The sequence below is a fragment of the Mobula hypostoma genome, chromosome 5, assembly GCF_963921235.1.
Source record: "Mobula hypostoma chromosome 5, sMobHyp1.1, whole genome shotgun sequence".
Taxonomy (NCBI): Eukaryota; Metazoa; Chordata; class Chondrichthyes; order Myliobatiformes; family Myliobatidae; genus Mobula; species Mobula hypostoma.
Window position 1 is genome coordinate 12,310,086 of NC_086101.1, and position 12,747 is coordinate 12,322,832.

At 44.7% G+C, this 12,747-nt stretch overlaps 1 protein-coding gene across 1 annotated transcript; it reads right to left on the minus strand.

The window, feature by feature from the left end:
- Nucleotides 1-981: 981 nt before the first annotated feature.
- On the minus strand, nucleotides 982-3,554 carry LOC134346590 (heat shock cognate 71 kDa protein-like). The gene has a single exon (XM_063048028.1). It carries the CDS (start codon nucleotides 3,431-3,433, stop codon nucleotides 1,511-1,513), a length of 1,923 nt encoding a protein of 640 aa, XP_062904098.1. The 5' UTR covers nucleotides 3,434-3,554; the 3' UTR covers nucleotides 982-1,510.
- Nucleotides 3,555-12,747: the final 9,193 nt, after the last annotated feature.

The window sequence follows — 12,747 nt, forward strand, 5'->3', positions numbered from 1 at the left end:
CATTTCTCTTTGCTTCCTTCCTTTCGTTTCCAGTTCTGCTCTTGTTCCTTCTGAACCTTTGCTCAGCAGCCTATGCAGCTACTGTAAGCCCTTCCTTTGCAGAACTAACTATCCATCCACTGGGATATTGGCCCGTGCACTGTAGAGGGACAAGGTGTTTGGCCTGTACCAGGTCCTACCTTCCCTGGAAGCAGTACCTCATTCTCCCTGAGCAGACTACAGCCTAGCAGAATAAACATTGAATTCTCAAAATTCCACTAACTGCCCCCCACCCCCATCACTTTTCTTCCTCTTGGTCTGTCATCTTGCAGTACCCTCCATCTGCCCATCACTCTCCTCCCACTAGATCCCCTACCTACTCCCCTCCCCCTCCCTCCACTTTTCCCAAGCTCCAGTTTAGCTGATCGGATTCCATCATCTTCAGCACATTATTACTTCCAGCCATCACCTCCTTTTGACATTATCATCTTCCTCCCTTCCTCACTCACCTGAATCACCTACCAACATTTGCTCCACCACATCCCACTTTTAATACTCACCCCTCTTTCAGATTCCCTTTTTTTGGTAATTTATATCAATTTCTTTACATTGCCCTGCTGCCACAAGTTTCATGTCCCAAGTGAGTAATAATAAATCAGATTGAGATGACCAGTCTTGACCCCAAACATCAATATTTCCCTCCATAAATGCTGCCCAACTTAGTGAGTTCCTCCAATGTCTTGTACTGCTCAAGGAATCAATATCACACTTCATGCTTCAATCACACATTCATCTCCATTATTTTCAGTTCTTTAATTCATTGAAATTTTGCGTCCTAATCTTCCAGCTCTTTAAAACCCACCAGCAAAACATCAGCTAATTTTCGCTGTTAGCGGTACCAATATAAATATTTTCCTGCATGTTCAACTTCTCCTCTCCAGAGTATTCTTCAGCTGCTCAGTAATACCCTCAACTCTAACACAAAGGAGGCAATATACTCACTTGAGTTTTTGCTCCACACAGGATAGCATTCCCTATTTGTTGGTGCTTAGATACAAAAACCTCAGTGAGCTTAGAGCTAATCATAGACTTCTTTTGTACAAAGCAACATCTTAATTAATAATTTTCCTAAAAAGCAACAGCTACAAACAATGCATTGGCTCCAAAGCATTTTTGGAAACAAAGTAGAAAAAATGACAGTGGAAACAACGTTTCAGAAATGAAACTTCAAAAGGTTATTTATTTCCAAACATCTTAAGTATAAATAAATGTTTAAGACCCCTTAGGTGAACAGGTCACCAAGTACAATCAAAAGTCCTAAACAAAACAAAGTGCTTTAAACAAGGCAACAGATATTTAAAAAATACTACAAACATCCCCTCCAAAACTGGATTTAGCAACATAACACATTGACAAACAAGTACAAGATCATCAGGCAAAATTGTGATCAGTTACATTAGGTCAAGTCCACTGTGGGATACTCTAAACAGTCATTTTAGCCCCAATGTAACAGGATGCACTTTATTGGATTTTAATCCACCTCCTCAATAGTTGGTCCGGCAGAACTGGCATTCCCAGCCTGTGCCCTGCACGATTCCCCTGCGGCTGCTCCTTGGTACAGTTTGGCAATGATGGGATTGCAGATTTGTTCCAGCTCTTTCTGCTTGTGCTCAAACTCCTCCTTCTCTGCCATCTGATTCTTCTCCAGCCAGGATATTGTCTCGTTGCACAGGTCAATGACTTTCCTCTTGTCATCAGCACTGATCTTTCCAGCCATCTTCTCATCCTCCACAGAGCCCTTCATGTTGAAGGCATAGGACTCCAGGGAGTTCTTGGCTGCAATCTTCTGCCGCTGCATTTCATCCTCATTCTTGTACTTCTCTGCATCTTGCACCATCCTGTCAATTTCCTCCTTACTCAGCCTGCCCTTGTCATTGGTGATGGTGATCTTGTTTGTTTTCCCGGTGCTCTTGTCAACAGCAGAGACATTGAGAATGCCATTGGCGTCAATATCGAAGGTCACCTCAATCTGGGGTACGCCACGAGGAGCGGGAGGGATGCCACTCAACTCAAACTTGCCCAGAAGATTGTTGTCCTTGGTCATGGCTCTCTCACCTTCAAACACCTGAATAAGGACCCCAGGCTGGTTATCAGAGTAGGTGCTGAAGATCTGGGTCTGCTTGGTTGGGATGGTGGTGTTACGCTTGATTAGGGTGGTCATGACTCCACCTGCCGTCTCCAGCCCCAATGACAGAGCAGCAACATCCAGGAGTAGCAGATCCTGAACATTCTCCGACTTGTCGCCCATCAGAATGGCCGCCTGGACAGCTGCCCCATAGGCCACGGCCTCATCGGGGTTGATGCTCTTGTTCAGCTCCCTACCGTTGAAGAAATCTTGCAGCAGCTTCTGGATCTTGGGGATTCGGGTGGAGCCTCCGACCAGGACAATTTCATGGATCTGGGATTTGTCCAGCTTGGCATCTCTCAGGGCTTTCTCCACTGGCTCCAGAGTGCCCCTGAACAGGTCAGAGTTCAGCTCCTCAAAGCGAGCCCTGGTGATTGAGGTGTAGAAATCAACACCCTCAAACAGAGAGTCAATCTCAATACTGGCTTGGGTGCTGGAAGACAGCGTTCTCTTTGCTCTCTCACAGGCCGTCCGCAGCCTCCTCACCGCTCTCTTGTTCTGGCTGATGTCTTTCTTGTATTTCCGCTTGAACTCCTCAATGAAGTGATTGACCATGCGGTTGTCAAAGTCCTCTCCTCCCAGGTGGGTATCTCCAGCTGTTGATTTCACTTCAAAGATACCATCATCGATGGAGAGAATGGACACATCGAAGGTGCCACCACCCAGGTCAAAGATGAGAACATTACGCTCCCCTTTGCCTTTCTTGTCCAGACCATAGGCAATGGCAGCTGCTGTTGGCTCATTGATGACACGCAGGACATTGAGACCAGCTATCACACCAGCATCTTTGGTTGCCTGGCGTTGGGAGTCATTGAAGTAAGCAGGAACGGTGATGACAGCGTTGGTGACATTGTAGCCAAGGTAAGCCTCAGCAATTTCCTTCATCTTGGTCAGCACCATGGAGGAGATTTCCTCTGGGTAAAAGGTTTTGTTCTCCCCCTTGTACTCCACCTTCACTTTTGGCTTTCCCGCATCACTCACCACCTGGAAGGGCCAGTGCTTCATGTCAGACTGCACCGTCGGGTCATCAAACCTTCTCCCGATGAGCCGCTTGGCATCAAAGATGGTGTTGGCGGGGTTCATTGCCACCTGGTTCTTTGCTGCATCACCGATGAGCCTCTCGGTGTCGTTGAAGGCCACATAGCTGGGGGTGGTGCGGTTGCCCTGGTCATTGGCGATGATCTCCACCTTGCCATGTTGGAAGACCCCCACACAGGAGTAGGTGGTGCCCAGGTCGATCCCGATAGCTGTTCCTTTGGATGCAGGCATCTTTCTCTCTGTCGATGTCCGTTAAGAATCTCGTCCGGTGCAACACGCAAATGTTCGGATTCCGCTATCTCCAAACAGCCGCAACTCTCTCAATCAAACCGCTTAAAACTGCCGTACTGCTCCTCCGTTTCTCCGTTTCTCCTTATATATAATCTGCGCCCCGGGTAGGGCGGAGACCAAGCATTGATTGACATGTATCTAACCAATAAGAAGACGAACTGATGACTCACCGCTCAATTGTTGGAGAAGGTTCTGAAAAGTGGACCAATGACAGCGCGGTATTTGTCAAGCTGCTGCACGAGTTCGAGAAGAATCTGGAGGTTGACTCTGATGGATGGCAGCCTCATCCAACGAAAGTGCCGGAGGGTTCGGCGAACGTTTCGCAGGGTAGCCAATGGTCGCGTGGCCCGCCCCACCTTCGCGAAAGCTCCATGACTGACGCCTTGCGCAGCCAATGGGAGTGCCGCAGTTTGAGCTCATTGCCGAAGGCTGGTGAAGGTTCTACGACCTCGTTCAGTGTTAAGGTCGCGGGCGTTGGCGGAGGAAACTTCTAGAAAGTGGCAGAAAGTTTGCTGGTGTGACGGTGGCGTTGTAAGAAAAGATGTACAGGAAGCACTGGGAAGAACGTAAAAAATGAGTGTGTCGACTCTGGGAATCGGCCAGAGTTGAGTTGAGTTATTCTTAGGACTTTAATCGTGTTGCTGTTGTGGGGGGCGAAAGGGTGTCTAGAACCCTCCAGAAGTATCAAGAAATTGTATAATCTGAGTGACTTTGCGGTGGGGTGTTAACTTACCGACGTTTGTTCTTACTTAGGACGGAGGGAAACTTAGAATGATGTTTATTACCGCTGACAGATACCTTGAGATTTGTTGTTTTGTGGCAACAGTGCAGTACAATACATAAAAATCTGTACAGGTTAATAACATATAATTAAGTGGTGTAAAAAGACCAGTGGTGTTCTGCAGGGATCTGTTCTGGAACCCCTCTTCTTTGTGAGTTTTATAAATGACCTGGGTGATGAAGGGTTGGTTAGTAAGTTTGCTGATGACACAAAGGTTGGAGGTGTTGTGGATAGTGTGGAGGGCTGTCACAGGTTACAGCGGGACAGTGATAAGATGCAAAACTGGACTGGCAGATGGAGTTCAACCCAGATAAGTGTGAAGTGGTTCATTTTGGTTGGTCAGATATGATGACAGAATATAGTATTAATGGTAAGACTCTTGGCAGTGTGGAGGAACAGAGGGATCTTGGGGTCCATGTCCATAGGACTCTCAAAGCTGCTTCACAGGTTGACAGTGTTGTTAAGAAGGCGTATGGTGTGTTTGTCTTCATCATCTGTGGGATTGAGTTCAAGAGCCGTGAGGTAATGCTACAGCTGTATCAGACCTTAGTCAGACCCCACTTGGAGTACTGTGTTCTGTTCTGGTCACCTCACTACTGGAAGGATGTGGATACTAAAGGGAGACTGCAGAGGAGATTTACAAGGATGTTGCCTGGATTGGATTGTGCACTTTATGAGAATAGGTTGAGTGAACTTGGCCTTTTCTCCTTGGAGCGACGGTGGATGAGAGATGATCTGATAGAGGTGTATAAGATGATGAGGGGCATTGATCATCTATGTGAATAGAACCATTGAACACTACAACACAGAAAACAGGCCATTTGGCCCTTCTAGTCTGTGCTGAAACTTTATTCCACTAGTCCCATTGACCTGCACCCAGTCCATATCCCTCTAGACCTCTCCCAGCCATGTATCTATGTAATTTATTCTTAAAACTTAAGAGTGAGCCTGCATTTACCACATCAGATGGCAGCTCGTTCCACACTCCCACCACTCTGTGAGTAAAGAAGTTCCCCCTAAACCTTTCCCCTTTCACCCTAAAGCCAGAGGTTTTTTTTTCCCATGGCTGAAATGGCTAACATGAGGATCTGTGTTTTATCATTTTAGCAATTGTTTTTCTGCTCCTGCATAATCTGAATGGAAAACATACACGACTTCAAATTTCTCCATCTCAAGCTGAAGCCAAGGGTGATATTTAGCACAAAGATTATGTTGGTTGAATTAAATGTAAACCATCAATGATAATGTGGAGAGAGACAATGTAATAGTGAATTTTGTGCAGCTTCTTTCACAATATCCCTGGACAACTAACAGGTTTGGTTTGTACAAATGGCCATAAATCAGAAACGTGAAGTCTGCAGATGCTGGCAATCCAAAGCAACATATGCAGAATGCTGGAGGAACTTGGCGGCATCTATGGAAGTGAATAAACAGTGGTCATTTCAGACAGTAATTTCGATTGAAGTCAGAAAATTCACAGAAGTTGTAGCCTCAGAAGAATTGGGTTTTATTATCACTGAAACCAGTTGTGAAATTTATTATTTTGTACCAGCAGTACAGGACAGGCATAGGAAATTATTCTTAAATTAAAATAAAAAATAATAGTGCAGAAAGGGGATAGTGAGGTAGTGTCAGAAAAAAACAGTTCTTAAAATGCTAAGTGTGGGTCTTCTGGCTCATGTAACTCCTCCGTGATGGTAGTAATAAGAATAGGGTATGTCCTACGTGGTGAGGGTCCTTCATGATGGATGCTGCCTTTTTGAGGCTCTGCCTTTAGAGGGTGAACTCATTGGTGGGGAGGATTGTGCCTGTGATGGAGCTGGATTTCCACAGTATAGTATTGTAATAAATGGTGTCAACAATGCACAGGACTGATAAGAAAGAACTATTACATTTGTATGTATGAGTGTTTTTACGTCTGGCATTGGTAACTTGGGGACACCTTATTGATCCCAAAGTACTTCTCAGTCAATTAAATATAACTTTAAAAAAATATATAAAATATACTACATTAATAACATAGAAACATAGAAAATAGGTGCAGGAGTAGGCCATTCGGCCCTTCGAGCCTGCACCGCCATTTATTATGATCATGGCTGATCATCCAACTCAGAACCCTGCACCAGCCTTCCCTCCATACCCCCTGATCCCCGTAGCCACAAGGGCCATATCTAACTCCCTCTTAAATATAGCCAATGAACTGGCCTCAACTGTTTCCTGTGGCAGAGAATTCCACAGATTCACCACTCTCTGTGTGAAGAAGTTTTTCCTAATCTCGGTCCTAAAAGGCTTCCCCCTTATCCTCAAACTGTGACCGGCACGAGCAAGGTTCCATAAACATTAATCATCACATTTAAAGTGATATTATTTGAGGGATATACACTGGAAAGGTCACCTATGAGTGTTTCAGGATGTTATCAGGCTCTGAATGGTACAATTGAAATATTCTTGGAAGTCCAATTGCTAACACAATGGAGGAAAATTAAACATTCACAGACTTCATACTTTATTGTCGCCAAACAATTGGTACTGGAACGTACAATCATCACAACGATATTTAATTCTGCGCTTCACACTCCCTGGATTACAAATATTAAATATTAAAGATATTAAAAATAGTTAAAATGAGTAAATATTAAAAATTTAAATTATAAATCATAAATAGAAAATAGAAAAATGGGAAGTAAGGTAGTGCAAAAAAACCGAGAGGCAGGTCCGGATATTTGGAGGGTACGGCCCAGATCTGGGTCAGGTTTCATTCAGCAGTCTTATCACAGTTGGAAAGAAGCTGTTCCCAAATCTGGCCGTATGAGTCTTCAAGCTCCTGAGCCTTCTCCCGGAGGGAAGAGGGACAAAAAGTCTTTTGGCTGGGTGGGTCATGTCCTTGATTATCCTGGCAGCACTGCTCCGAAAGCATGCGGTGTAAAGTGAGTCCACGGACGGAAGATTGGTTTGTGGGATGTGCTGCGCCGTGTTCACGATCTTCTGCAGCTTTTTTCGGTCTTGGACAGGACAACTGCCAAGACAGTGTGATTCCACAAAGCTACATGAACATATATATAGTGGCATGCAAAAGTTTGGCCACCCCGGTCAAAATTTCTGTTACTGTGAGTAAAAGATGAACTGATTTCCAAAAGGCATAAAGTTAAAGATGATACATTTCTTTAATATTAGATTAGATTATGAGGACACTCAGTCCTCATTTATTGTCATTTAGAAATGCATACATTAAAAAAATGATACAATGTTCCTCCAGAATGATATCACAAGAAACACAGGACAAACCAAGACTAAAACTGACAAAACCACATAATTATAACATATAGTTACAACAGTGCAAAGCAATACCGTAATTTGATAAAGAGCAAACCATGGGCATGGTAAAAAAAAGTCTCAAAGTTCCCATAGCTTCATCATCTCACGCAGACGGTAGAAGGGAGAAACTCTCCTTGCCATGAATCTCCAATGCCGCAAACTTGCCGATGCAGCATCCTGGAAGCACCCGACTGCAGCGGACTCTGAGTCTGTCGGAAAACTTCGAGCCTCCGACCAGCCCTCCGACACCGAGCACCATCCTCTGCCGAGCGCTTCGACCCTGCCTTGGCCACCGAGCAACAAGCAAAGCTGAGGACTCGGGGCCTTTCCCTCCGGAGATTCTGGATCACACAGTAGCAGCAGCAGCGAAGCAGGCATTGCAGAAGTTTCACCAGATGTTCCTCCATGCTGTCACGTCTGTTTCCATCAAATCAGGATTGTGCTCAGCACCCTACTTGACAGATAACAGACATCAATACCGGAGTGGCCGCTGCGAGCTGCCAAAAAGTTCTATTTTGACTTCATCAGTCCACAGGACTTGTTTCCGAAATGCATCAGGCTTGTTCCTTTGAACCTTTTGAATAGAACTTTTTGCCACAATGAGCAAAGATATGTTTGGAGAAAAAAGGGTGCAGAATTTCATGAAAAGAATCCCTCTCCAACTGTTAAGCACGGGGGTGGATCGATCATGCTTTGAGCTTGTGTTGCAGCCAGTGGCACGGGGAACATTTCACTGGTAGAGGGAAGAATGAATTCAATTAAATACCAGCAAATTCTGGAAGCAAAATCACACCATCTGTAAAAAAGCCAAAGATGAAAAGAGGACGGCCTCTACAACAGGATGATGAACCTAAACACACCTCAAAATTCACAATAGACTACCTCAAGAGGCGCAAGCTGAAGGTTTTGCTATGGCCTTCACAATCCCTTGACCTAAACATCATCGAGAATCTGTGGATAGACCTCAAAAGAGCAGTGCATGCAAGACGGCCTAGGAATCTCATAGAACTAGAAGCCTTTTGCAAGGAAGAATGGGTGGAAATCCCCCAAACAAGAATTGAAAGACTCTTAACTGGCTGCAAAAAGCATTTACAAGCTGTGATAATTGCCAAAGGGGGTGTTACTAAGTACTGCCATGAAGGGTGCCCAAACTTTTGCTTCGGGCCCTTTTCCTTTTTTGTTATTCTGAAACTGTAAAAGATGGAAATAAAAAAGTTTTCTTAAAATATTAAAGAAATGTGTCATCTTTAACTTTATGCCTTTTGGAAATCAGTTCATCTTTTACTTGCTTAGCTATTCACAGTAACAGAAATTTTGACTGGGGTGCCCAAACTTTTGCATGGCACTGTATCTGGCATCTTAATTGAGAGAAAAATACCTCCAATATGATAGTGCTCCCTTGCTGCTACATGGAATGATGAATTTAAGTCGTCCCCACAACTGCCTAAGCTAGTGCAGGTGCTGGAAAACAGAAAATGGTGCAAAACCTCAGCATGTCAGGCAGCAACTGTGGAAAGGGAAACAGTTGAAATTTCAGATTTGAAACTGTTTATCAGAACTGCTAATTGTTTCTCTTTCCACGGATGCTGCCTGACCTGAGTTTTTACATTGTTTTCTGTTTTTATCTTTTGTCATGATTTTCTTAACATAAGGCAATGTGGTAAGTATGAGCACTCCAATCAATATATTCATAAAATAATATGCATGTAATTTGAGGTAGATTTTTAAGTAGTACCTTGTGGAAGTTGCAGTAAGGCAAGAATAGCCTGGGGCAGTTATAGTCAAGTGAGTATGCTGAAGTGAGACTGCCAGAGATACCTCTGCTTATCACAGACGATCTAGGCTGGGTGACTGCGGCAGTGTGTACTCAGGCCATACAAATGAGGCCTCTGCAGTGAGACTTTTCCAGAAAGATCTTCCTAAAACATAGCGTCCCTTTGCACAATAGGGGTGCCAGAGACAGATGAGATAAGAATAAAGGAAGGATATGAAACATACCTAACAACCAAGGCTCTATTGTCTTTACTAACTTTGAAATATCATCGTCTGTCGGCTTGAAGTTTCAATTGACGTTAACAACTTTTATGATTGATCTTACATGTAAGGAATTCAAACGTACAATTTACAGTGATCAATACCTGTAAACAATAACCCAGTTCTGTATAAAAATATGAGTTTTCTGTTCAGAATTCAGAACAGTGTGGCTGACAGGTTCCCATTCCTCCTTGGGCACAAGTGAAATAAAAGGAATGCTTGAATTGTAAGAGTGCATGTGTTCTGGGCCCAGTCTTTTTAGTTGTGTCATTTTATCATTGGCAATGGCAATCTTATCGGGGGAGATAGAGTATTAGTGCAGGATAGCACACCCTCTCCATCAATACTCTGACTTCCTTCCAGACCTACAGTACTAATGAACAAACTCTTTAACTTCAGTGTTATATTAGATGGCTGCTTTTGTAAAGGTAACTTCTACAGCTGACCCAGCACCTGCTGCCTGGATGAATCCCAAGTGCCTTGAGATAAACAATGCGGAATTTTACACTGCTGTCCCACCTAGAGGCTGTTCAACTGAAACAAATGACATACTTAAACATGCATGATACAATTCACAAGTTGTGTCATCTCCATAAACTACACTCACAGAATCATAAGAAAATCTACACAACAGACGGAGGTAGATTAGCCTTTGTGTTTGTTTCAATTGAAAAATGTTACTTAAACAAATTCCACCTTCAAGTCTGGTCACTGCAGGTCGAAGTGCTGTCACAATGCGATGAGGGTTTCTGTTACTGCTATGATTTCTGGCAATACATTCCAGATCCTTAGCACTGCTTTGTTAAAAGACCTTGCTCATTCATCTTCTCACCCTGTCTTTTGCAAAAATGCCATCCCCTTCTTGCAATCCCGCTGTCTCTGCCGCATCTGCTCTCAGGATGAGGCTTTTCATTCCAGGATGAGGGAGATGTCCTTTTTTAAAGAAAGGGGCTTCCCCTCCTCCACCATCAACTCTCCTCTCAAACGCATCTTCCCCATTTCACGCACATCTGCTCTCACTCCATCCTCCCACCACCCCACTAGGAATAGGGTTCCCCTTGTCCTCACCTACCACCCCACCAGCCTCCGGGCCCAACATATAATTCTCCATAACTTCCGCCACCTCCAACAGGATCCCACCGCCACCTCCAACGAGATCCCACCACTAAACACATCTTTCCCTCCCCCTCCCCCTGCTTTCCGCAGGGATCGCTCCCTACGCGACTCCCTTGTCCATTTGTCCCCCCCATCCCTCCCCACCGATCTCCCTCCTGGCACTTATTCTTGTAAGCAGAACAAGTGCTACACCTGCCCTTACACTTCCTCCCTCACCACCATTCAGGGCCCCAGACAGTCCTTCCAGGTGAGGCAACACTTCACCTGTGAGTCGACTGGGGTGATATACTGCGTCCGGTGCTCCCGATGTGGCCTTCTATATATTGACGAGACCCGACGCAGACAGGGAGATTGTTTTGCTAAACACCTACGCTCTGTCTGCTAGAGAAAGCAGGATCTCCCAGTGGCCACACATTTTAATTCCACATCCCATTCCCATTCTGATATGTCTATCCACGGCCTCCTCTACTGTCAAGATGAAGCCACACTCAGGTTGGAGGAATAACACCTTAGATTCCGTCTGGGTAGCCTCCAACCTGATGGCATGAATATTGACTTCTCAAACTTCCGCTAATGCCCCACCTCCCCCTCGTACCCCATCCTTTATTTATTTATATATACACATTCTTTTTCTCTCTCTCCTTTTTCTCCCTCTGTCCCTCTCACTATACCCCTTGCCCATCCTCTGGGTTTTCCCCCCTCCCCCTTTTCTTTCTCCCTAGGCCTCCTGTCCCATGATCCTCTCAAATCCCTTTTGCCAATTACCTGTCCAGCTCTTGGATCCATCCCTCCCCCCCCCCCACCCCATCTTCTCCCATCATTTCGGATCTCCCCCTCCCCCTCCCACTTTCAAATCTCTTACTAGCTCTTCTTTCAGTTAGTCCTGACGAAGGGTCTCGGCCTGAAATGTCGACTGTACCTCTTCCTAGAGATGCTGCCTGGCCTGCTGCGTTCACCAGCAACTTTTATGTGTGTCTCTCTACTTTATGCCACTTAATTTAAATTTATGTCACATGGTTTTGACTGCCAAGGGAAATAAGTTTTACCTATTCAAAGTTCAAAGTTAATTTACTATTATAGAACGTACTTCACCATATACACTGCCAGTGATTTAGTGATGTTCCACAAGCGTCAGCTTGATGGGATTTTGTGGCCAAGTTTGCAGATGATGTGAAGATAGGAGGAGAGGCAGGTAGTGTTGAGAAAGTGGGGAGTCTACTGAAGGACTTGATAGATTGGGAAAATGGGCAAAGGAGTGGCTTATGAAATATAGTGTGACGGGGTCCTGAATTACCCCAATGAACTGTGCTTGTTATTAAGAGATAGAGTTGTTCAACACCAGACATCTTGTTATAAGAGAGAGAGAGAGGCGAAGCTTGCTTGGAGATGGTGTTATGGTTTCTGTGCAGCATGTTTACGCTTTGCAAGGACACTGGCAGCTTCTGTATCCTTACAGAGAGAGAAGGGAGGGGCTACTTGATGGGCAGCTGGTGTTCAGCACGGTGCGATAAATAGAAGGCCAGTTGATAGACTGACAGACACATGGTTTTGGATACTGAATGAGCTTTGTTGTGCCCACAGAAATTGGTGGGTTTTTGGAGGATCGATCAGTGGTCTCGCAGTGTGAAAGGGTGTGACCAGTGGGGAGTTATTCGTGTGTCCAATCCTCGCCTGGGTTGATAATTCCACCACAGAAGAATGGCCCCCTTTGTTGTGGTCACATTCGGTGACTTATAAAGGAATTCGGAGGACAATGGGAAAATTGACGGCAGCAGCTCACCTGAAGACTCAAATCTCTCCCTCTCTCTCTCCATCACTACTCAACTCAATACCACGAACTGAACTGAACCTTACTCATCACCGTAAGACTGTATCCATTTACACCTAGACTTGAAGAAGCTTGGTTTTTATATTTCCACACTTATTTGATATATCTGCATTTATATTACTGTATTGTGCAGTTACTAATAAATACCATTAGTTAATAGCAATACCAGACTCCAAAGTG

Coding starts and splice junctions, on each gene's coding strand:
- LOC134346590 (XM_063048028.1), bottom strand. CDS start 3,433: ATGCCTGCATCCAAAGGAACAGCTATCGGGATCGACCTGGGCACCACC.